The sequence below is a fragment of the Saccopteryx leptura genome, chromosome 2, assembly GCF_036850995.1.
Source record: "Saccopteryx leptura isolate mSacLep1 chromosome 2, mSacLep1_pri_phased_curated, whole genome shotgun sequence".
NCBI lineage: Eukaryota > Metazoa > Chordata > Mammalia > Chiroptera > Emballonuridae > Saccopteryx > Saccopteryx leptura.
The window spans coordinates 54,521,975-54,548,805 of NC_089504.1; the positions used below are offsets into that span (position 1 = coordinate 54,521,975).

Here is a 26,831-nt window from a genome sequence, read left to right on the forward strand (position 1 = left end):
TTCTCTGATTTGCAAATCATATTAGAATAAAACTGTCTTTCAACCCTCAGAGGAGTCCTGTGGAACTTTTGTTTACAAAATGAATTGCAAATGGAGATAAAACTGGTTTTTCCACAGCCAATGAAGTCATTACCAAACTAGATAGAACATGTCAACTAAATACTACCAGACAAGTCAGAATTTACCTATCAGTTACCTATATTTACAAAGACTTGCAAGATAGCTCAAAAACAATGAACTGGGTTAAAATCTGATAAACCAGAAGGTCAGAAAATGCAGTTTTCTACTGAAACACAATTTTTTTACACTAGTCTTTTCGAGGTTATTAATGGCCTCTACACTGTAAAGTTTAATGTTACAACTATTAAAAGCTTTTGATACAACTAATAACTCAATCCTTTTTAAAAAAATAATTTCTTCACTGTCTCCTTTCCTGGTTCCTCTTAATTATTTAAAAAAACTCCTTCATCTATTCTTATTGCCTAGGTGATTGTATCTAATTTCAAAGGTTTAAATACTAATTATATATCTAAAACTCCTAGTATTCTATCAATATATTCAGTTCTAACTTCTGAGTATTCCTGAGATACATTTTCAAATTTACAGCTATGTCAATTTGTCATTTTAAAATTTTGTTATTCTAAACAAATTTTTATTTCTTTCAATCTATCTCTTTTTACACACACACACACACACACACACACACACACACACACACACACACACACACACACGCTTCATGCAGTTCTATTTACTAAAGCCAAGTCTGCAGAGCAGCAATTTTTAACTTTTTTTATCTCCTGGCACACATAAACTAATTACTAAAATTCTGTGGCACATCCAAAAATATATATATTTTGCCAATCTGAAAGAAAAAAAAGGGGAGGTATACTTTTGATTCATTCCTACCAGATGACTATTGCTGTGTTGGCTGTTGTCATTTCTTTTAGTTGACAGTCTAAGGGAAAAGAGGCTCAGTGCCCCTGACTAAATAGTCAGGTATTGCATGTTTTAAAATTTTTTGTGCCATATCGGTTGAAAATTGCTGCTGTAGAGTCACCCTGAATGTCTTCCATGAGTTCCCCAAGCCCATTCTTCAACTTCTATGCCCTGACTCATGACAATGAAAAAGCTGACCTGTAGGAATTAAATCAATGTTCTTTGTCCTTTGTCTTGCAGTTGGTTCCAGTTAATCAGTAGCCTTTGCTGAAGATTGGTGGGAGGGAGAAAAATGAGGTCAAAGTATTGATCCCCTTGTCTATGTCCTTATGGGATAGCTTTGAGCTAGGTAGTTTGTTAATGTCTGGTCTTAACTACTGAACAGAGGTTTTTATTTGTGTATACTAAACTTTCACTTCCAAATTTGAATATCTACATCTTCTGTTCATTTTTCAGGGCATTTTACTATCCTATGGGTTTTCTTATACCCTGCTCATATGTGTATAAATAATTATCTTTTAAAACATCTCTAATTATTTTAATTTAATGTGCCAAATTTTTCCGATGGAACCTTGACTGATAAAAACCCTCATCTAGCAATTTTTCTTTATCTATTTTCAAAGTATAACCAGAGTTTAAGTACTTCTTACATAAAGCTCCCTGGTCCACCACCATTATCTCTCTTCTGTTTTTTATTAGCCACTTCACTGGTTTTCCCTAGGATTTTAAAACAACAACAATAAAACCAGAAAAGTGTTCTAGAGAAAAACGCATAATTATCTCTTGAAACACAAAATTTATTTTTCCCACACTGATTTTGTCAAGAACATTAATGACCTTTGCACTGAAAAACTGAATGTCATTTCTCAGTTACCATTGTGCAAGTGTGTAATAGTCTTTAACACTTGCCCTTCTACAGTCTATTCTCAAATACAAACAGACTATCTTTGGAAACAAATGTCATGTCCCTCATGATCAAGCCCCCTACCATCTGTCCTCTTTCTCTTCTGGATCCTCATTCTACACCAGTCCTTCTGGCATTCTTGCTACTCCTTTAATATGCTTAGCATATTCTTGTCTTAGGGTCCTTCTTTACTGGAATCTGCTTCCCTTGGATATTTATTTAGTGACTACTTCATTACAACTCTGCCTAAAAGTCACCTTTTCCAAAGGAACTTTCCTCAATATTATATGAAAGATCATCCTCAGCCCTTTCCACTTTACCTGCTGACCTCCTTTACTCTGCTTACCAGCACTGGACATATATCTAAGTTCTATGAGAGCAAGATTTTAGCTACTTTATCTGATGATGTTTCTACTGTGTCTATAAAAATATCTGTTCCATAGTGCTACCCAATTCAACATATGTGGAGTGAAATGAAGGAATAAATGTGTGTATTTCAAATAATAAAAATTTATGTTTGAAAACTGAGTGATAAGTGGTCAGTCTCAATTCTATTAAATCTCAACCATTTGTCAACAGAAAGCAAAGTCATCTCCTAAATAGAATCTCAAATAGAATCAAATATTTGAAAATTGTTGATTGGCCTCAATGTCACTTTAAATCTGAAACACAAACAAAATCCTAGTTGTGCAATTATTTGTCAGAAAGCCAATAATGCAGAAACAAGTCAGCTGGATAAACAAGATGGATATAAAAGAAACCACAAAACACCATAGTGAAGTGCAAGCAATGTTTTCTTTAAGTAAAAAGGCATAATTATGGTATTGATAGTATAGCTAATGTTTTTTTACTTAATAAAATTTTCTTGAATAAAATTGGGATTGTCAAATGAACTTCTAAATTTTGCATTAGAAGACAATTGAGGTATGCTGCATTATTCTTTCATCAAACTGAGTTACTTTATTGACAATTTTTCATTTAGAGTCTCCTTAGTTTTCACTGTATTACTATCTCTTAAAACTCAACTCATTAAAGAAGCAATATCAGTTTAATTTTACACATCTTTGATAACATTTCCACACTCTTTCATGTACAATTCGGAATTTAAATTATTTTTCCCATAATAGTAGCAGAGTGTAATCTGGCATTTTTCTGAAGATTCCCAGCATCAGCTAAGAGAGTCAAATTCAAATTTCCATACCCATCTTATTTGATAAGAAAAAAAAATACAATCCACCTAAACCCACTTAAATCCAATAGAAATAAGGGAAATAGTGAGTATTCCTTCCTAATAGCTCCTGAGAGATTCCAATATTAACTTTAATTGGACACCTTCTAAAAATCAATAGCTTTTTCTCTACCTTAATAATAGTAATTTGAAACTAAAGTGGAAAAAAAACATACCCATTTATTGTAAAGACAAAACAAAAATTTGAGAGCTATAGCAAGAGTAGTATTAGTCATAACAGTTTAATTACAAAATCTAAGTGAAATACAGATATGAAGTGATTCTGGATGTATATGAATCTCTAAGAATTGCTTAAAAATTATCAGTATTGAATGAGAACAATTAAGTAGACAAAGTAGGAGACTTCTGGACAATAAGATAACGATTAAGTCACTATAATAAATACTGTATCATATTGGTTCAGAACTACATAAATATAATAGTCATATATGGTTGAGCACTCACAGAAAGGTCAGGACATAGGGGATTTTAATCTAACAGTGATAAAAAGTGGTTAATTTAATCAAGTATTGACATGGTTGATTATCCAAACAAGTTTGGGTCGCTACCTTTATTTGTTTATGTATGTATGTATGTATGTATTTAGATTTTATTACTGATTTTAGGGAGAACAAAGGAGGGGACAAGGAGTGAGAAGCATCAATTTGTAGTAGTTGCTTCTTGTATGTGTCTTGATCAGGCAAGCACAGGGTTTTGAACCAGCAATCTCAACATATCAGGTCAACACTTTATCCACTATACTACCATTGGTCAGGCTCTACCTTTATATACATATATATGAGAAATATTGAAAGAAAATGTAGGAATCTATTTGTAAAAATCTAGGGTGGGACTTTCCTAATTATGACAGGAATCTCAAAAACCACAAAGGAAAACACTAGATATATTTGGCTATTTTAAGATTATATATATTCTCATGGAGAAAGATACCATAAACAAAATGAAATTATAAACTCAAATATGCCTATAAATTAAGTGTGGAAATGTTTTGTTTTTCTTAGAGACTAGTTATTGAAGGATCATTTCTTATAAAGTCCACTTTTGGAATTCACAAGATCACCTAACAAGCGAAAAAGGAATTTTAAACTTTCTTAATAAAAGATTGAAAGAATTTCACTGTTAAAACTCAAGATTGGAGACCTGAAGATGGTAGCGAAGTAGGCAGATGCACAGACTCCCAGCTCAGACCACCAAACTGGATTACAAATTAATTTAGGAACAATCAGTGTGAAAAACCAACTCTGGACTACAAGAACAGCTCTCAAAAACCAAGGAGCAAAGAAGAAGCCACACTGAGCCTGGTAGGGAGCGCTGAGGAGCAGTGAGTTTCCCCTGCTTACAGGAACAAAGGGGGTGTGAGGCTGAGAGCCCAGAAGGGCTCTCATTGCAAGGAAAAGAGTAGTAAATATTGCTCACAGCCACTTGCCTATGGACCTGGGAATGAGGTGTGTTGAAAGGGCTGGCTTATCTTCTAAAAGGAAAGCGAGGAGAGAGAGACAGATGGTGACTGGCAGAGGAATGCATGGGAGGACCTGAGAAGCTGACTCATCCAGTGCTAAAGGCGACCATAGCTAGAGAAGGGGTTGATCCTTCCACATAACACAAGACAAGTGGTTCTGGGTCGCCCATCTCAACACATCTCTCTAGCTCCAATCAGCGCAAGAAGATGCAGCTGAAAACAAGAAGTGGGGAGGAGGGGCAGTAACTCAGGTCTCCATGGAGATCTGAGATATACCTCCTCCTACTGAAGCAGAGAAAGCACCCTGCCCCCAGAAAGAGTAACTGGCAGATCAGGCCTTCAGAGACTCAGGTTACGGCCACCACATTCCTGATACAGTTTCAAATAAGCCCCCTGCTGAGATCAGTAAACAAGACTTCCACCGAGATAACTCAGAAGAAAACAAACAAATCAAGACTTCAAAGCAGCTCTACTAAAAAAGCCAAACTTGGCAGTGGATTACAAACAACCGCTGATGCCAACCCAAGAAGACCTAGAAATAACACAATTGAAAATTGGAGGCAGACAACACCAAACCTAGACTCAACTAGCCCTACAAATAACACACCCAAACACACAGACGTAATAAGAAGACAGAAAAGTGCAATCCAAATGAAACCACAAGAGAAATCTCTAGAGAGGAACTGAGTGATATGGAAATAACCAAACTGCTGGATGCAGAGTTTAGAATAATGATTGTTAGAATGCTTAGGAATCTTAGATCAACAGTGGATGGTCATTACAAACACCTAAATAAAGAGATAGCAAGTATAAAAAGAACATTGAAATATTAAAAAAAAATCAGTAGGAGGTGACAAATACAATATCAGAAATGAAGACCACAGTGGAAAGAATTAAAAGCAGGATGCAATGAGATACCACCTTACACTAGACAGAATTGTGCTCATTGACAAAACAACACACGATAGGTGCTGGCGAGGATGTGGAGAAAGGGGAACCCTCCTGCACTGCTGGTGGGAATGCAGACTGGTGCAGCCACTGTGGAAAACAGTATGGAGATTCCTCAAAAAATTAGAAATGAAACTGCCCTTTGACCCAGCCATCCCACTTATAGGAATATATCCCAAGGACACAATATCACCGACTGAAAAAATGAAATGTACCCCCATGTTTATGGCAGCATTGTTCACAATAGTAAAGATCTGGAAACAGTCCAAGTGTCTGTCAGTGGACGAGTGGATTAAAAAGCTGTGGTACATATATACTATGGAATGATATGGGCCTATAAGAAAGAAGGAAATATTACCTTTTGCAACAATATGGAGAGACCTGGAAACTATTATGTTGAGTGAAATAAGCCAGGCAGAGAAAGAAAAATATCATATGACCTCATTCATTTGAGGAATCCAAGGGACAATGAGAACTGAGGAACGGAGCTGAGACAGAGGAGGGATCAAAGGGACCAGAGGAAAAGAGGACAGAGGGAAAGGGGATGATAGGATGGGATAAACATGAAGGGAAGGGGGGAGGGAGCTGTAGGGAGGGAGGCAAGAGAGATGTTGAGGGGATAGGGAGAAGGGGGGAGGCATTTGGGGTGAAAATTAAGAAATATTATCCCAGTTCTTTATTTTAAAATAAGTAAATAATGAACAGAATGGTATTAGTTAACAGATATTGTATAGAGAGTGAAATAGAGTAAATAAAACATACAAGCAATGGAAAATAATAATATTTCAAAATGTTCTCCCCTGGATTTTCTTTTCTCCTGAGAAAGACAAAGTTTGGAAGGGTCAAGAGACTTTCACTTTGACCAAGAAGGAATTCTAGAAATGTGACAGTAGAGAGAACACACTGTGCCTTAGTCTAAACTATTGCAAGGACAAGTAGAATGTGGGGGAAAAAAAGACATATGACACAAGATAAACAGATAGAAAATCCACTTCTAGACCATCTCCAAAATTATAAACAAACCATAGACATTGTAATAACAGATATATTTTGAAAGCAAAAATTGTTTTGATTAATGGGGGAAATCCTGTAGCATCTTTTCTGAAGAAAATTAGAAAAAGATTGTCTTGACAAAAACTGCTTTCTCAGGAGGCCATGGTATCTGTGAGCCAGATCATTTGTGGTACTGTATTTGCGAGAGGTAGCAGAGGATTGGGAGATCATTCACTTCTGAAGGATTTCAGTGGATGAATGCACTCAGTCTGTCCTAGATTCATTTCATTAGGAAAGAATAAACTACCTAACTAGCATGGCCAAAATCAAGTTCACTTAAGGTAACAGGCCAGGGATGTTTCTGACCATCTGTCTCTTTAATAAGGGCTAATTTTCTATTACAATGGCTAAAACAAAAATGTAGAAAATACCAACTGATGGAAAGGATGTGAAAAAACAAGAGAACTCTTATACTTTCCTGGCAAAACTATAAATTGGTATAACCATGCTGGAAAACTAGTTGGAAGATCTAAAGTTAAACATATGAGTTTTATGACACAGTCATGACAGTCTGACATTTAAATGACTAACAGAAAAATGTACATGCATTCACCAAAAGATGGACACTGGAATGTTCATAGCAGCATTATTTATAACATACCCAAAGTAATAACTACTCAAATGGCTTCTACCAACACAATAAATTAATAAATTGTGGTATATTCCCCTAATGGAATGCTGTAGCAATGAGAATGAGTGAAATAATTACACACAGCATGGATCAATCTTACAAATAAATGTGGGTAATCTTACAAGCACAATATGTTACAAAAGAAGTCTAGCACAAAAGAGTACAAGTTGTTTTATACCCTTGTTTAAAATTCAAATTAGACAAACCAAATTAGGGCATTGGAAGTCAGGCTAACAGTTATCCTTGGGGCACAGTTTGGAGATGGGAAGGGGGCCTGAAAAGGTGGAGGTGTTATAAGATGCTGATCGTGTTCAGTTTGTAAAAATTCATCAAACTTGGTGCACTTTTTATAAAAATATTTTAATAAATAGTTTCTGACAAACCTTTGTAGTATAGAACAGAAGGTAGTGGGAAGGAGTGAGCAAGGTAACTTTCATTAAATGGAGAGGTTAGTTTTTAAAACTTTTAAACTAAAAAGCAAACAGCAGTTTTCCATATATAGGGTAATTGGGTTTGTATAAATCTTGTCCAAGAGGCTAAGAAAAACACAACCTTTGATACTTATTTCAAAACCAAAGGCCATTATTGCTTTTGTTCCAAAAAACAGTTTTTATACACTTGGCTTCATTTCCCAGTTTTGTGAATTAAGTAGAGAAGAATACTGTTAACTAAAACGATATCATCTTGTAAAATCACTTCCCCACCCACAGCAATTTAAACTTTGGAAAACCTTAGCCCACAGAAGCCTAATGAAGTAGATTGCCAATAAATACTTTGAATATGAGTATGAGTCATCTGTTGAATAACTTTACATTCCAGACACTAGAAAGCTAAGCAAGCACTGCTAAGACAATAGAAGTTCTGCCCTCCAAAGGTGTTCAACTCGCTTCCCATCGCGCTGAATATCTGAATTGCTCTGTTCTTTCTTATTCTGAGATAGCACAATTTCTTGGCAATTCTAAACAGATAGATGAAAGTCAAACTATAAGGCAGAAGAGTAAGAGGTACACTGAAACCCAGTGAAGACCACTTAGAAAAGAATGTTAAAAAATAGTGCAAAATAGGTCAAATTGGCTCAGAAGAATCAAAGAATAAAAATTCTTTAGAAGAGTGACCAGCTGTGCAAAAAGGTACATTGGCAGAGCTATACAAATATATTCTTGATCCAAAAAAATCATTCACCCTCTTAAAGACTTTCACAAAAAAAGAAAATTGCATATTGTGTACACACACACACACACACACACACACACAATTATCATTATTTGCCTCTCCTTTTGAAGAACTAATGAAATTAGAGATAATATTTTAGTCATTTTTTCATATCTAGCGTCTAAAGTGTCTGGCTTAGAGTAGACACCTGAAAACATTTATAAAAATTAAATAGTTTTCTGTAGATGTGTAGAGCTTCTTAATAAATCAATGACTAATCCCAGACTTTTAACATTTTATACAAAGTTGTTTCTCTTTCTTTATTCTCAGTTGTCAACATTTGTTTAATTTTAAATAATACAGAACTTTTATAATCTCATATTTTAACTCACAGTTGTCTAGTCAAAAAATTTATTTTATTTATATATTTATTTAATTATTTTTTTTTTATTTTAGTGAGAGTTGGGGAGGCAGAGAGATGGACTCTCACATGCACCCCAACCGGGATCCACCTGGCAAGCCCACTAGGGGGCGATGTTCTGCCTATTTCTGGCCTTTGTTCCATTGCTCAACAATGGAGTCATTTTTTTTACTGCCTTAGGCAGAGGCTACAGGGACCAACCTCAGGGCCCAGGACCAACTTGCTTAAATCAGTTGAGCCACGATGCAGGAGAACAACAGAGAGAGAGAGAGAGAGAGAGAGAGGAGGGATAGAGGGAGGAGTGGAGAATCAGAAGGTTGCGTCTCCTGTGTGCCCTGACTGGGAATTGAACCTGGAACATCTGCATGCCGAGCAGACACTCTACCACTGAGCCAACTGGCCAGGGACTAGTGGAAAAATTTCAAGATTTATTCTCTCTCTAGATCAAAACTATGAATTTTATAGTAAATACTTGCCATCCTTAAATTTTTCTTTACCCTTTATATGAGTTAACAGAAGAAGAGGGAATTTTTAAGCTCAAATAAATGCAATACTATATCTAGAGCATACATCAAAACTAAAATTTTAAGAAAACTATGCTTTTATCAGCATTCTACTTACCTGTTATATCTCACACTTTCTATTTAAGTATTTATATATTTTTAAGAATTCAGAAAGCATAAATACACAATTCACAGAATACTGATTTTTGTGTTTGTTATTTCAATGGATGTGGATATACTGTTACTATATATGCTTGCAGCCACAATATACAGCAGTACTTTTCATTTATTAAAACTATTTATATAAATAATGCCTTGCATGAAATGCACCATGTGATGCAATTTTTTTTTTTACTGAACATGATTTGAAGGTTTAGGCATGTTGATTTGTGTAACAGTAGTATACCTGAGTATTCTACTATATGAATACAACATAATTACATATATCTAGTATCTTGTTTATGAGCATTCAGTTGTCTCCATTTTTTCAGTATTACAAAAAAAGAAAGGTGTTTAGACAATGCACATTTTTTAATTTATCATTTTTTTTTTATTCAGAAAATTAAATTTAACGGGGGTGACATTAATCAATAAGAGCACATAGGTTTCAGGTAAACATTTCTATAGCATTTGAACTGTTGATTGTGTTGTGTGCCCATCACCCAAAGTCAAATCATTTTCTGTCACCTTATATTTGTCTCTCTTTACACCCCTCCCGCTACGCACCTCCCCCTGGTAACCACTTTACTTTTTATCTATGTCAGTGAGCCAGTTTTTATTTCCCACCTAAATGTGAAATCACATAGTTCTTAGTTTTTTCTGATTTACCATTTCACTGCATATATATATAATGTTCTCAATGTTCATCCATGTTGTCGCAAATGGCAATAGGTCATCATTTCTTATGGCTGAGTAGTATCTCATTGTGTGTGTGTGTGTGTGTGTGTGTGTGTGTGTGTGTGTGTGTGTAGATATATTCCGCTTCTTCTTTATCCAATCCTCTATCGAGGGACACTTTGTTTGTTTCCACAACTCAGCCACTGTGAGTAATACTGCGATGAACTTGGGAGTGCATGTGTCTTTGTGTACCAACGTTTTCAACTTTTTGGATAGATGCCCAGTAGAGGGATTGCTGGGCTATATGAAAGTTCTATTCTTATTTTTTTTGAGGAACCACCATATTTTCTTCCATAATGGTTGTACTATTGTAGTTTACATTCCCTTTCTGAAAGAGTGCTTTTTGCCTACAGCCTCTCTAACACTTGTTATTACCTGTCTTGTTGATAACAGCCAATCTAACAGGTGTAAGGTGATATTTCATTGATGTTTTGATTTGTATTTTTCTAGTAGGGAAGATGAGCATCTTCTCATATATCTATTTGTTATTTATGTCTTCATGGGAAGTGTCTGTTTGGGTCCTCTCTCTATTTTTTAATTGGATTGCTTCCTTGTTTGTTGCTGAGCTTTGTGAGTTCTTAATATATTTTGGATATTAACCCCTTATGGGAGTTCTTGTTTATAAATATCATCTCTCATTTGATTGGCTGCCTTTTGCTTTTTGTCAGCTTCTTTTGCTGTGCAGAAGCATTTTAGTTTGATATAGTTCCTTTCATTTACTTTTGCCTTTGGGGTAAAATTCACATAATTTCTCTATGGCTAAGGTCTATAAGTTTACCACTTATATTTTTTAATGTAATTTATTGTTTCAAATCTTATTGTTAGGTCTTTGATCCATTTTGAATTGATTTTTGTGCAGGGGGACAAACTGTATGTAATTAAGTTTCATTCTTTTGTATGTGGTTTTCCAGTTTTCCCAGCACCATTTATTGAAGAGGCTTTTTTTTTCCTCCCTTTTGTGTTATTGGCTCCTTTGTTGAAGATGAACCACCATATATATGTGGTTTTATATTTGGGCTCTTGATTCAATTGGTCTATATGTCTGTTTTTCTGTCAATAACACACTGTTTTGATTATTGTGGCTCTAGTACAATTTGATGTCAGATATTGTGATATCTCCAGCCTCAGTTTTTCTTCTCAGGATTGCTTTGGTTATTTGGAAAATTTTGTAGTTCCATACAAATCTAGTGATTTTTTGTTCCATCAGTTTAGAAAGTAATATTGAGATTTTAATGGGGATTGCATAAATTTGTACATTGCTTTGGGTGATATGGCCATTTTAATTGTTGACTCTTCGGATCCATAAACATGGAATACTTTTCCTTTCCACTGTGTCTTTTTAAATTTCTTTCAATAATATTTTGTAGTTTTTAGTCCTTCTCATCCTTTGTTAAGTTTATTCCTAGGTATTTAATATATTTGTGTGTGTTGTGATTGTAAAAGGAATTATTATTTTTAACTCATTTTCTGAAGTTTTTTATTGGCAAAGGGAAAGCAGTAGACTTTTATATACTGATATTGTATCCTGTGACTTTACTGGTTTGGTTTATTGTTTCTAGTAGTTTTTAGTGGAGTCTTTGAGATTTCCTGTATACAAGATCATGCAATCTGCAGAAAGTGGTGCCTTCACTTCATTTTTCCTGATATGATGCCTTTTATTTCTTTCTCTTGTTTGATTGCTCTGGCTAAGACTTCCAGTACTATGTTGAATAAGAGTAGAGAAAGTGGGAAACCTTGTCTTGTTTCTGATTTTAGAGAAAAAGCTTCCAGTTTTTCACCATTTAGTATAATATTGGTTGATGGTTTGTCCTATATAGCCTTTATTATGTTGAGGTACTTTAGTTCTATATTCATGTTATTGAGTGTTTTAACATAAATAGATGTTGTATTTTATTGAATGTCTTTTCTGTATCTATTGATAAAATTGTCTGATTTTTGTCCTTTGTTTTATTGATGTGGTATATTTCATTGATTTACTTTGAATGATTTACATATGTTCAACCACCCTTGTGCTCCAAGAATGAAAGCCACTTGCTTGTGATGTATTATTTTTTAAATGTATTTTTGTACTCAATTTGCTAGTATTTTGTTTTGGGTTTTTGCATCTGTATTAGAAATAATGGTCAATAGTTCTTTTTTTTTTTAGTTTTGTCCTTGTCAGATTTTGGTATCAGTGTTATGCTAGCCTCATTAAATGTATTAAAAATATTTCTGTTTTTTTTTTATTTTTTGGAAGATTTTGAGAAGGATTGGTACCCAATCTTCTTTGAATGTTTGGTAGAATTTACTAGTGTAGCAATCTGGTCCTGGAATTTTATTTTGGGGAAGCTTTTTGATATGTGTTTATGTTTCCTCCCTGCTTATGGTTTTATTTAGATTTTCCACTTCTTCATAACTCAGTCAAGGAAACATGTATAGTTCTAGGAACTTATCCATTTCTTCTAGATTGTTGAATTTGGTGGCATATAATCTTTCATAGTACTCTAGTATGATCCTTTGTATATCTACAATGTCTATGGTAATTTCTCTTCTTTCATATTGGATTTTATTTTTATGAGTCCTTCCTCTTTTTTCCTTGGTGAGTCTAGCCAGGATTTTGTCAATTTTATTGATCTTTACAAAGAACCTGCTCTTTGTTGTATTAATTTTTTCTATTTTATTTAATTCTGCTCTAATTTTTACTATTTCCTTTCTTCTGCTGACTTTGGGTTACTTTTGTTCTTTTTTTAGTTCTTTCAAGTGCAATGTTAGATTGTTTACTTGGAATCTCATCTGTTTCTTGTTATTAATCTGAATGATATAAACTTCCCTCTTATTACTGCTTTCCCTGCATCACAGAAGTTTTGATATGTCATGTTATTATTCTTGTTTGTCTGTATATATCTTCTGAACTATGCTTTCATTTCTTTTTTAACCCTGTCTTTTTTTAGAAGTATGTTATATAATTTTTACATTTTTGGGAGTTTCTTTACTTCTTATTTGCAGTGGAATTCTAATTTCAAAGTCTTATGGTCAGAGAATAAGCTTGGTATAAGTTCAATATTTTGAATTTGTTGAGGTTAGATTTGTGGCTCAATATGTAATCTATCTTTTTAATTCTTGAATGGAAAACTATTATAAAATAAGAGTAAAGCAAATATGGCAAGCAATTGCTTTGACATCATCCCCAATGGATGCTTTCTATGAGTGTGTGAGAATTTCTCTAATAAAGTTGCTGAATATCAAGTAGCTGCATCTTTAAGTATAATAAAATTTTCCAAATGGTTTATTTAAAATTTCCAAATTCCACATTGGTTGTACCATTTACACTGCAAACAAGAGTGAATGCAGCCTGACATGTGGTGGTGCAGTTTATAAAGCATTGACTTCGAATGTTGAGGTCGCCTGTTTGAAATCCCAGGCTTGCCAGGTCAAGGCACATACAAGGAGCAACTACTATGATATTTCCTGCTTCTCCCTTTCTCTCTCTCTTTTCTTTCTCTAAAATCAATTTAAAAAAGAGTGAATGCATATTCTCATTTCTCCAAATACTCACTAACATTTGTATTGTCAGACATTTAAAATGTTACCAGTCTCCTATGTGTGAAATGGCTTTTTAGTTTGATTTAATTGTTACTTTACTGATTATTTCATGTTTGTTGGCCCTTCATGTTTCTACCTATTATAAACTGCATATTTTGAAGATAGGGATGCCAATTATCTTTTTCATATGGATTTGGATAAATTCTTTTTAATTCTGGATACTATTTCTCTGTTATAGGTGTTGTCACTATTCTTTCCCACTTAATGTCTTGTTTTAACTTTTGTTTATTTAGCTTTTGTTGAGCAGATATTTTCAATTCAATGTAGTAAATGAATTAAAAATTTTCTTATGGATTGTATTTTTCTGTTTTGTTTAGAAAATCTTAAAAAACATTTAAAATATTTTATTTATTGATTTTAGAGAAAGAAGAAAAGGGAGAGAGAAATATTGATCTGTTGTTCTATTTATTATGCATTTATTGGTTGATTCTTGCATGTGCTCTGATCAGGGATCGAACCTGCAACATTGGAATATCAGAAAAACACTCTAACCAACTAGGCTAGCTGGCCAGGGCCAAGAAATTTTTTCTCAGTGCTCTAAACATATTTTCTTCTAAACATTTCAACATCTAGATTTTCTCATTTATTCTTTAATCTATATAAAACTTATTTTCTCAATGATGTACCTTGGGGCATATTTAAATTAATTTTTATATATTAGCCAATTTTCCTAGAACCATCCTACTGATGTATATTGCTTCTAGACTTCTGGGGCTAAGGATGGGGGAATGAGGCAAAGTTCTAAGCTCTTCATCCTTACTTCAATTAGAAAAATAACTTTATATATTCAGATGTTATCAAAATTTCATTTGAATTAAGAGATATGCTCTAAAACCATTACCATCATGGAAACAATATGAGCTTTGGATTGAGTTTAATACAGATATTCCTCCTGGATTAAATTCTTTTCAGCAGGTGATCGTGGTATTAATACCTATTCCATGATCTGTGTCAGAATTAATAATTTCAAAATGCCTACTACATTGCCTGAGACACAAAAGATATTCAAAGACTTTAGGGCTTTTGTCTTGGCAGTGAAACAGAGGTAGCTTGAGAGATTTTTAACAAATCAAGATTAAATATTTGCTTCTCTAAGCACGGTGAAGATGAATAAGAATATATAGCCCAGATTTTAGAAAGCAATAAATAATATCTGTTATATTATAAAACCAGGTTTCTCTCCTGTTTGGTCTTAATATTTATCCTGAATGAAGTTAATTTTCACTTTGTCATCCTTGGAAAAGGTTAACCTTAGGGTAAAAAATGATAATTCCAAGTTATACCTGGAGTATTAGTCAGAAGATAAATGGCCTCTCCAGGACTGAGAGAACATTAGTTTGTTTCTTTGTTTTACCAGCCCAAGAGTTTTCAAAAGCTGGAGTGAACAGTTCTAATGGAGATTGAAACAGTGGGATAGGTATAGGATGGAGGAACTGTACCTGGTCACAGGGAGCTTATGTGGTCCTGGGGATACCTTGGGCTACGCAGTGACAGGACATGATTTTTTTGGTGCATGTGTATTCCCTTCTAATATCCCCCAAACCTTCAAGTAAAGCTTTCTTCAGAATTACTATTCTCTGTTATGCCATTGAAAAATAGGTAAGCCCTCAAAACCCAAACTTGGATGTGAACATTACAGGGTGAAAGTTCTTCTCTCTGTCAGAGTAGGCAGACGTGACAGATGCCATTAGACAACAAATGTTCCTCATGAAGACAATGGCAAAGTCAGCTGCTGATATGCATGTGTGTTGGCAAGATGAAGAGGTCAAAGTGGGAGAAGCACAATGACTTTTCAGATGTTGCTCTTGCAAAATTTACAAATGCCTAACACACGCTTTGCCAGTGGTCCTGGGGAAAGAACTAGGGGGTTAATTTCCAGCTGGAGTCTGGTGCCACAAATATATCAGCTAAATAAAAAAAAATTAAGGGTTTATTTAATGAGATCTGAATCTTATAGCTTAAACAAGTAGAAGACCAAATAGATTTTCAGCCTGAGATGTAGGCAATATGGTAAAAATCTAAATATAAGCAGAGATGCCAGGAATACTATCCACACTAGAAAATCTCAGACACTTTCTTTTGCTAAAGATTTTCTTGCCCTCCCACTAGACCCATTCATTTAATCATTAATTCATTTCCACATTTACTGAACAACCACTTATTGAATTTCTGCTCTATGCCTAAAATAGTGCTGGACACTGGGGATACTTAGAAGCCAAACAGACTTGTCCCTGCATTCATGGAGCTCATAGAGAGTAGGGAAGTCCATGTTGAAATAAGGAATGAAACCAGACACTGGGGCAGAAATGGAGGATGTGATCAAAAGTCCAGCAGATGAGTACAGCCCTGTGCAGTAAATTTAGAAATAACTGTCACCATACAGTCTGAAAAAGATAAAATTGTGTTTAGTAAATGCATTTTAAAACATCAACAACTCAGAAAGACTTTTATTAAGATACATTGATCTGAGCATTTTGGAACTTGATCATCTCATCTAGCTGGAAAATTCATTCATACAATATGCTTCTGTCCACAGGGGTAGCATGTAGTTTACTACTGGTGGGGCCTGCTTGTCATGTTGAATTCAGATAAACTATTCTTTGTAAACAACATGATGGAGGATGGAAGGAGACCTATAAATTTTATGATTTTTATTTATATAGATTTTTTTTCAGTGTTAAAAATGTGTGTCAGAGAGAATCAGTGGTTTGCATCCTGCATTTTATTTTTATCTAAAGAGAAAGTGCAATGGTTCATTCCTCATGGGGAATTTGTTATTATAGCCTGCTAAGCCATAAAACAGCTCCATTTTAGCTTTTCTGATTCAAGTAGATACAGTAAGTGTTTTTGTTTGTTTAAAGTACAAGTTTTAGATTTTGTGGAGAACTGTTGTGTGAATCTGAAAAATCATATTACGTATCCACCCTTCTGGAGGCCTGGAGTACCCATAGATTTTATAGCCTAATTAATAATTATGTAGATAGTAGAATCCAAAACATCTCTTCTGCCTCTAAAAAATGGTTCTGATTTCTTATTCTGTCATGTGGATTGATATCACATCTGAATTACAGGTTTAATTGGCAAGAAGTTAGAGAGTTGCAATGTGGGAATATATAAATGTTTTTTATAAATTTTAGTGCAAGTTTTCTTCTTTGAAGGGTACCTGGGACCAGACACATTGCATCCCACTTGCATAACTCAGCAGATAATGTTTCTAGGGTGGTCTTCATCTTCATGATATTACCAAGAGCCCAAGGGGCTATTGCTATAAGGAGGACAAGGATTTAAAAGTAGTCATATATACTTGTGTGTAGCAAAATATCTAATATAACTTTTTTTTAAAATTTCATATACAATGATTTTAAGGACTTAATTCATCTTGATTTATCACTGATGCATATATTCATATATTATCTTCTGCTCTATGGTCATAATGAATTTTGTGTGTTGTTTCCAGCTAATAATTTAAAGTGTTTATGTTAACATAAGTTATTTATAACATTTTGGTACACTGTCTTGTTTCTGATTATATTTTATAAAATAAATGAGTACTTCAGGATAAACAAATACATGTATTTAAAAATAATTTATTCCTACCTATTAAATGACAAAAAGTGACTCCTACTTTGCTTTTTTACATTTCCTATTTTATTCTTGTTCGTGTTTCTAAAAATACATAAAATGCAAAACTTATGAATTGTACAAAAAGCTCAGTAATATACCATTTAATTGTTCTTCAAGAGCATAGTAAAAGTGAAAATCAGCATTTTACAATAAAATGTGTTAATATAAAGGTACCAAATCATATATGTTTATGTTAAAAGAGATTCGAAAAATACAATTTTTTAAAGACAATAAATACCAGGTCAATAGATAACAAAATTCATTTAGTGTTCTAGTCATACCCATTATTATTAAATATACAGAAGACTTGAAAGTTTCCTACAGGGAAAAAAGGCAAAAATAGTTTCCATTTGATACACTGTCATGGAGATAATATAAACAATTTCAAAACCTTCACAAAAAGTGGACTAGCAATCCAATTTGTTTATTCCCAAGGATAATGCTGAGTTTATTTATTTTTGAAAAGAAAGACTCAGTCCTGATTTCTGGATTTTAATTCTCAGTGTCTCTGAATTGTTCAATTTCTCTGCTTCTATTGCTGCAACCTTGTCAGCATAGTCATTATCTAGAGCAGGGGTAGTCAACCTTTTTATACCTACCACCCACTTTTGTATCTCTGTTAGTAGTAAAATTTTCTAACCGCCCACCGGTTCCACAGTGAAATGGTGATTTATAAAGTAGGAAATTAACTTTACTTTATAAAATTTATAAAGCAGAGTTACAGCAAGTTAAAGCATATAATAATAATTACTTACCAAGTACTTTATGTCGGGTTTTCACTGTTTGGCAGAATAAATCTTTATAAAACAACTTACTATAGTTAAATCTATCTTTTTATTTATACTTTAGTTGCGCCGCTACCGCCCACCATGAAAGCTGGAACGCCCACTAGTGGGTGGTAGGGACCAGGTTGACTACCACTGATCTAGAGCCTTCTCTCTTCTTAACTGCTCTTCCATTTTAATTAGACCTCAGATATGCTTTTATCTATCAGCTTGGTTCCTAAGTTTTTAATAATGTAACTCTCCTTAAAGCTTCAGTCTGAAATACATGGTCTTTCACTGTCTGTTTTATGTCCCTTATATACCTTAGCTCATTAACAAATTTAATTTAAGAAACACAGACAATACTGGGTACTGTGTTGATAACATTTTTAAATATTTACTATCTTTTTTTCATGTTGCTATGGGCTGCATGTGGCCTTCTCCCATATCGAAAATTCATTTGTTGAAGTACTAACCCTCAGTGCTTCACAATAAAATTGTATTTGTAGATAAGGTCTTAAAAGAGATAAGTTAAAACAAAGCCAGTAGGATGAGGCTCCAATATAATAGGACTGCTGTCCTTATAAGTTAAAGCAGAGACACAGGGGTTTGTGCACACAGAGAAAAGGTCATGTAAAGACATGACGATAAAGTGCCCTTCAAAAGAGGAGAGGCTTTGGGAGAAACTAACCCTGCAGACATCTTGATCTTCAACTTCCAGCATCCAGAACTGTGAGAAAACAAATTTCTGTTGTTGAAGCCTCACAAACTATGTTATTTTGTTATGGCAACCCTAACAGGCTAATACATATGTATTTTTAGTAGGTGTCAAAAGAAACTGGTAGTATTGTAAAAACACCAGTTTGCCCTGAAGTTAAATCCTTAGTACAGAAAATGTAAGAGCTGATATAAAAACAGATTTTTGAAGAAATTCTCCCTCATGTCTTTTCTCTACTTTTCTAAAACTAACTCAGCTCATCTGGTACCACTGTGATATGTTTTATTCTGTTCTAAGCCACTCTGGCTCTCTTCTCTGGACCTCTTGAATACCTATTTTCTCACTGGAAAAAAAAAACATATTTAACACAGAACCTTGCTCTTATTCTGAACCCTGTATTTAAAACCAATATAAACATATCTGTGTTCTGGAGCTGATGTAAAGGAAGGTAGACAGAGCCTCCTTACCTGCTTGCTCAATCCACCACTCACTTTTTCCTTTCCTTTCATATTTACAGTGGCACCTGGGACGCCACCACATGAGATGTAGGTTTAAACCCCCTGCATTAAATCACACTTTATTATTATCTTAAAATAGCATTAAGAGGCTACACCACACGCTTTTTAATAAAACACTTCTTATATTAGGATGATAGACAAAGAATTGAACATTGAGCATAGCTTAAGGTACAATCTTTAAATTGCTTATTAAATGAATTTGCATGACATTATTTTTATGATTTATATTAGAAACCCATCATCAGGCTGAGAATCTAAGATTCACTACTGCCGAAGCGGGGCTCTGCCAGGAGCTGGTACGGTTTGGGCTTCATGGCTAACCCATACCTGGGCGTCAGGTCCAGCTCGGCTCCAGGGCATTTCTTCAGGTTGAGCTGTTGCAGAATTGTGGTGATGAAAATGAATATCTCATTTCGTGCAACATCTTCTCCAAGACACTTCCGGATTCCCATTCCAAATATCAGAACCTTGTCAACAAGACTTTTATTCAGTTCCCTGTTTTCGTTTAGAAATCTCTCAGGACTAAATAAACTGGGATTATCCCAGATCGTTCTGTATAAAATAGACAAAAGATACATTTAAAAAATAAATTATTTTATCATTTTTTCCTTCTTTCTAATTTCCCCATGATAATTTTTTTTTTACATAAAATGTTTTGTTCAAGTTTGGAATATCCTTTAGAGATTTTATATAATCTGTATGTTTGAATATTCATACATTCCTCACTGCCATATATAATTATGTCAGTATATCATTATTATGAATTTATGTCTTTAAAATTCTTCAATTTATTGACATGTTTAGTTACCATAAAGAATTAGTACAATGATTCTTAGTTTTCATCAAAATCACATTTTATTAAAAAATGAATACTTGGAAACTTATTTCAATTTTTTATGATTTTAAATGAAGAGTTCTGCAATATTATCATAAAAAATTTCCCAAAATTTTGGTGTAAATAAAAGGAACAAATATTCAATTTTTTTTGCCTTAAGCAAAGTGAGCCACACCTCTTACCCTGTTACAAATAAGTCTAGAACAAGGCCTTTGAGAGTCACCACAGAGAGCAGCCAAGTCACCAGAAAGCAGCACCCCCTGAGGGGTTGCCCGCTGTTTCCCAGCATCTGGATCTCTCTTCTTCCTCCACCTTTTGTTTCAGGTACCATATCTTGTCTATGACAACTAGAATGCTGGTTTTTGAGTTTTTTTGTAGGGTTTTCTTTGTTTGTTTGTTTTTTGAGAGCAAGAGAGACAGACAGACAGGGAAAGAAATGAGAAACATCAACTCATAGTTGTGGCACCTTAGTTGTTCATTGATTGCTTTCTCATATGTGTCTCGACGATGGAGGTGGGGGAGGGCTCCAGCCTAGCTAGTGACCCCTTGCTCAAGCCAGCAACTTTGGTCTCAAGCCAGCAACTATGGGGTCATATCTATGATCCCACACTCAAGCCGGCGACCTCGTGCTCAAGTTGGTGATCCCGCGCTCAAGGTGGAAACCTCGGGATTTCAAACCTGGGTCCTTGGTGTCCCAAGCAGACGCTCTATACACTGCACCACCATCTGGTCAGGCACTAGCATGCTTCTTAATACATAATACGACATATATGAGGGACCCATTTGAGTTTCCAAAGAACTGAGCCTCTGTATATCGATGTCACACTTTCTAGCAGAAAATTTATTTTCTTTTTGCACCACAAGTCAGAGACCTAGAGACCAACAAATCACACTCAGTCCTCCAATCAATTTTGTTTTGCTCTCCTAATCTTTTAAAAATATTCATTGTTGGTAACATTTAAACATAAGAAGACTCCACATAAAAACTTCTATTTCCCAGTTCTATCTTATAACTGAAAGAGTATACAATATTGGGGCAATGCCCTGCTTGTCCTCCGTTTACTGAGCTAAATTAGATATGCAGATGACCTCTCCTCACTGCCTCAATAAGGACAATTCTCTCATTTTCGGTATTTTCCACTGCTCAGTATGCTTAAGTTTGTGACCTAAGTTTTCGCTACATAGGATTAATTTCCCCATGATATAAAATCTTGAATCACATACTAATTTAGCTTAAATAAATGTCTCTACACAAACAGAATTTCTTTATAAGCACCTGCGTTAACATAGTTTGTTTGAATAGTACTCAGTATTCAATGTAATAACATGTTCTTAGGTTATCAGGACACTTGGCGATGTGCTAGCTAAGAAAAAATGGCATTGCATTTACACTGACTATGTTTTTCTTATAGTGGAATTTTAAATGCTTAGTTTAATTCAGCATGATCACTGGGTATGAAAAATGGAGGTGTCAATTTTTCTCACAATAAAATTTACAGTGAGAGTTTATGCAGTGTTATTCCACCATGTTGCTGGTTCTGCAGGTGCTGTTAAGTACACAAGAGAGCCACCTCCCTCCCAAACATCCTGGAGCATCAGAGGGAATCTTGGGAGAAGACAAAAAAGCCATACAGAGCACTATATATGCAGCCCCCTGAGTGAATAAGAATGCAATCATTACCTGTTTACTGGAGACATTGAGACCCAACCACATGGAGCATCCAATTTACATTAGATAGGATATACACACTGAATGTGAGTCTTGTTTCTGCTACTTGCTGAACATGTGACCTCAGGCCATTTGTTTCACCTGGCTGAAAGTTTCTTCAGCTGTAAAACTGGTAACATGGTAGCACCACCATGGAGGGTTATTACTGAGGCTCAGAGGAGATACTTCAAGATTTTTGTGCCCAATACACAGTAAGGTCTATAAATATTAGCCACATCATTTATTATTTTTATTACCACTGCCATAATCCTCACTTTCACTGTGTGAGATATCTTTATGTCAACCCTCCCTTTTATAGCTAAGGATCAGACTCTAGCTATATTTTATTATCATATATTTATTGTGTGGCTATTATGTACCAGGCACTGATTTAAATGCTGAGGTAGAGGAAAACCAAACAAACAAAAAGGAAGAAAAATTCTTGCTTGGTCTTTTGCATTCTGTTGTAAAATTTCATGCTGCAGTTCAAATATCAGCTTAGCATAACCCAGGCAGAGGGTGAGTCCATGAAGTCCTTGGCCAACCCCACTTCAGTAAACCCATTTTTGAAATTGGCTTTGTGCTGAATGAATTTGTACTAAGATAGAATCTTGCCCATTTTCACTGAGGAGAGAAAACTGAATTTTCTTCTAACTACTTTCAAGAGAAATAGAAAGAATTAAATTTAGTTAAGAATGTGTATCTTGCCTGACACATGGTGGCGCAGTGGATAATGCGTCTATCTGGAACACTGAGATCGCCTGTTCAAAACTCGGCATTTGCCTGGTTAAGGCACATATGGGAGTTGATGTTTCTTGCTCCTCCCACCTTCTCTTTCACTTTCTCTCTTTCTCTCCTTTCTCTCTAAATATGAATAAATAAAATTTTTTATTTTTATTTATTCATTTTAGAGAGGAGGGAGGGAGGGAGAGAGAGGGAGAGAGAGAGAGAGAGAGAGAGAGAGAGAAAGGGGGGGAGGAGCAGGAAGCATCAACTTCCATATATGCCTTGACTATATAAGTGCAGGGTTTTGAACCGGCAACCTCAGTGTTCCCAGGTCGATGCTTTATCCACTGTGCCACCAGAGGTGAGGCTTTTTTTTTTTAATTTTTATTTTTTTTTTTTTTTTAATTTTTTTACAGGGAGAGAGAGAGAGAGAGTCAGATAGAGGGATAGATAGGGACAGACAGACAGGAATGAAGAGAGATGAGAAGCATCAATCATTAGTCCTTCGTTGTGACACCTTAGTTGTTCATTGATTGCTTTCTCATATGTGCCATGACCGCGGGCCTTCAGCAGACTGAGTAACCCCCGCTCGAGCCAGTGATCTTGGGTCCACGCTAGTGAGCTTTTTGCTCAAGTCAGATGAGCCCGCGCTCAAGCTGGCAACCCCGGGGTCTCGAACCTGGGTCCTTCCGCATCCCAGTCCAACGCTCTATCCACTGCGCCACTACCAGGTCAGGCTAAAAGTTTTTTTTAAAAAGAATATCTCTTTCCCTTTATTAATAAATAGCAAACAAGCAACCAAACATATTTAACCTCAAGAAATAATTTTAGTAACTTACTCATCATGATTTACTTGATACATGTTAATAAAGATGCATGTTTTCCTGGGAATGAAATAGCCATTCAGAGTAGTGTCTTTTGTGGTACTGGAAAAACAAGATACATCATTACAGCATCTTCTGTGAGTTCATACAACCCAGCTCTAAACTGCCACCCACAGGTAATAGAGTATATTTATTAATGTCTTTTTAAAAACTACAATGATATGAAATCTTTATAAATCTTCACTCTTATTAATTGACACATCTTCCACCTATTATCAAATTAGTTTATTCTTTTCCTTGTATTTATAAAACATATTGAGCACTTAACATATTTAAGGCATTGTTATGAGTTAAAACCCCAGTGGAAATTTATCTCAGTATTTCTACAACAGCGTTGCTCATAAGTAGACACATCCAACTATATCAGGAAACTATAAGGAAATTATTAAAACTTTCTGTGTACCCAATATGTTTTCATGTTTATCTATCAATTAAGAAAACAAAACATAGTATCTTTTATTACTTAGTAGAAGGAACAATGAAATTGGAACTAGGAAATCTGAGCTCTAGACACTGCTCACAGTGAACTATTGGGCAAATCTTGTATCTACTCTATAATTTTATTTCGTATGCATGAAATGGTATTGTTTGTGTTGAAGATCTTTAAGTTGTCTTCAAAACAAATAATCTACTTTTCTAGTCCCATACTCAAACTTATTTATGCAAACTATATATCTTTGTCTTTTGTACCTCTGTAATTATGCATGGATTAAATAAAATCATGTCATGTTCCCATATGCCATTCCCTAACTTCCTCAGTGGCTCCCATACTGACTGACCTCTGCCCCAGAGGAGTGGCAACAACATTTCAATTTGGTAAGATTGAGAGAAGGTGCTGAACATATTTGGCTTTGCCACTTCTGGTTTTCTGAAGAAAGTACATCTCATCTATAATCACCAATGGCTTGAGCTTGAAGAAGCAGATTTTGTACTTCCAGGGGAGACTGCTGTTGTCCAACCTTACCAGAGACTGAATGGCAAAAGTGTGTCTAATTTAGATGAGAAATATGAGCAAGGCTACGTGGTCCAGCTCTAAGCCAAACAGTGCAAACTAGCTCTGATCATCAGAAAAGCTCATATTTGAATTTCTGTCTGATCTATGCTGACGTTGTAACTGATATTGAACATTGGAAAATAATATGGACATTATTTATTGGTCACCCTCATAATCCAATGAAGGGGAATGCCAAAAAAGTAACAGATTGATTTTTGGGGAGGATTACCTCTTCTTATGCATGGTCACTTGCCTATTTCAATACATTCCACATGTCCTCTGTGTATTCAGCTGTTCTAATTCAATTCTATATAAAAAGCTATATGCTCCTATTTTATGGAAACTTATCATGTAAATCTGATTTCACTATTATTAAAATATGAGTTACTATTTATTCTAAAGAAGTAAATATATCCACACATTAATTGTGAGATTTCTCTTTCTCCATAAATATTCCTGAAACTTTGTGTATGAAAGTGGCTTTTTATATAAATTTTAGGAGACATATATGTAATCAATATTTATTAGAGTTTTGTTTGGTCTTGTGTTGGTGTGTGTGTATGTGTGCATATGTGTGGGTTATGGGTAAGAGCAAAACTTTTGCCTCTTTTACTTATGATTATTCCATTTAGCTTTTTAAAATTTATTTTATTTTAATATATTTTCTGCTTTTTGATCCCATGCCTTTTAAAATGGAAAAACAGTAAGTTTTCAGGTATAGAAAAATAAATTAGTCCCAAATAACATACATAAAATCTTTCTTATGTGTGTGCAAAAATTTTTGGTTTGAATCACACTATCATTGGTCAATGCATTGGCTCTCTTATTTTAAATTAATTTATTTATTTTAAATAACACAATGAACACCTATGTTTTAAGAGAAAGTTTCTTGTTAAATATGTCCTTAGATGCTCCAAAGCATATGATCATTGTTGTTATTCCAAATAGTGCCTGTATATTTTGCAGAACTTCTCTGATTCCTGATTATTTAGTAAAGCTTTCAGGGCGTACTGTTTCATAAAGAACCCAGTCACCTTATGAATGTCATTGGGACAGAATAATAGCATCTATAAAAATTGGACCAGCCCTGGCTGGTTAGCTCAGTCAATTAGAGCATCGTCCCAAAACATCAACGTTGTGGGAGGTTTGATTCCCTGGACAGGGCACATAAGAAAAGCAACCAATGAATGCATAGCTAAGTGGAAAAACAAATGAATGTTTTCTCTCTTTCACTCTCTCTACCCACTTTCTTCTCTCTGCCTTCCTAAAATTAATCAATCAATAAAATAAAATAAAACCTGTTTCTAAAAACTAAGTTAAAGATAAAATTAACTTCAAACAGAAAGAGGCTCTGCAGGAAAGAAATCACTGTGAGTAGATAGCATTGTGTGTGGATACAAAAAGCAAAATAGAGAGACAAAATACAGGACACTAACTGTGTTGCTCACTGTCTCCCCTTGACTCTGTATAGCTAGTGGCCTGGCCCTTTAAAAAAGCTGAAGGCTCTATATACTGCTGTGCCAATAACCATATTTACATCAGCTTCTTCTTTTTCTTTTCTTTTTTTTTTAAGTGAGAGGAAAGACGATTGAGAGACAGACTCCTGCATGTTCCTGGACCAGGATCCCCCACCCTGCCCCCTGGTAACCCCCATCTGAGGCTGATGCTTAAATCAACTGAGCTATCCTCAGCACCTGGGGCCAACACTTGAACCAATGAAACCACTGCTGCAAGAGGGGAAGAGTAAGAGGAGAAAGAGGGGAAGAGAAGCAGATGGTCACCTCTCATGTGTGCCCTGGCTGGGGCCCAAACCTAGGACATCTGCATGCCTGGCCAATGGTCTATCCACTGAGCCAACTGACATCAGCTTCTCAGGATGAGAGACATTCCCACTCCCTCACTATTTAAAGACGGAAAGAGAAAAAACACCAAAAATTTCATTCTTTATTTTAATTGTGTGGAATAAAATAGTTCAAAGTACCAGAACTTTGGATGTCCGCATTCATATTTAATAAAGCTTGCCTACTTAATCTATACTGGCATGCATTAGTGAGCTGAAGAATCTGGTACAAGGTTCAGTAAACTTTCAAGTATCTATAAATGGAAACTCTGTTTAATCTATTTTGGCAACACTGGCCTCTTTAGCAGATTGCCCAGAAAATTCTAAGCTACTGAAAATGAAACCACATCAGTAAGTGGCTAAAATGGTACATAGGAGAAAGTCAAGTGACTCTGTTTGACATTTTATAACCAAAAATATATTATGGTTGTATTATCCATTGTTCGGCACCTCTATATTCTTTTCTCTCCTTAATTAGTACC

General features: G+C 34.9%; 1 protein-coding gene across 3 annotated transcripts in view; it reads right to left on the minus strand.

Moving 5' to 3' along the window:
* Window positions 1-1,575: 1,575 nt before the first annotated feature.
* LOC136394607 (cytochrome P450 1A4-like) overlaps window positions 1,576-26,831 on the minus strand; it is a 36,324-nt gene continuing 11,068 nt past the window's right edge. For 2 of the 3 annotated variants that reach the window (XM_066367987.1, XM_066367986.1), the window contains 2 exons: window positions 23,471-23,557; window positions 17,310-19,914 (listed from right to left, as the gene is read on the minus strand). In XM_066367987.1, the coding sequence (XP_066224084.1) occupies window positions 19,617-19,914; window positions 23,471-23,557 (385 nt within the window). In that variant the 3' untranslated portion in view covers window positions 17,310-19,616. Of the gene's footprint in view, window positions 1,657-17,309; window positions 19,915-23,470; window positions 23,558-26,831 lie in introns of those variants that run through there. The other variant, XM_066367988.1, reaches the window with a different exon arrangement.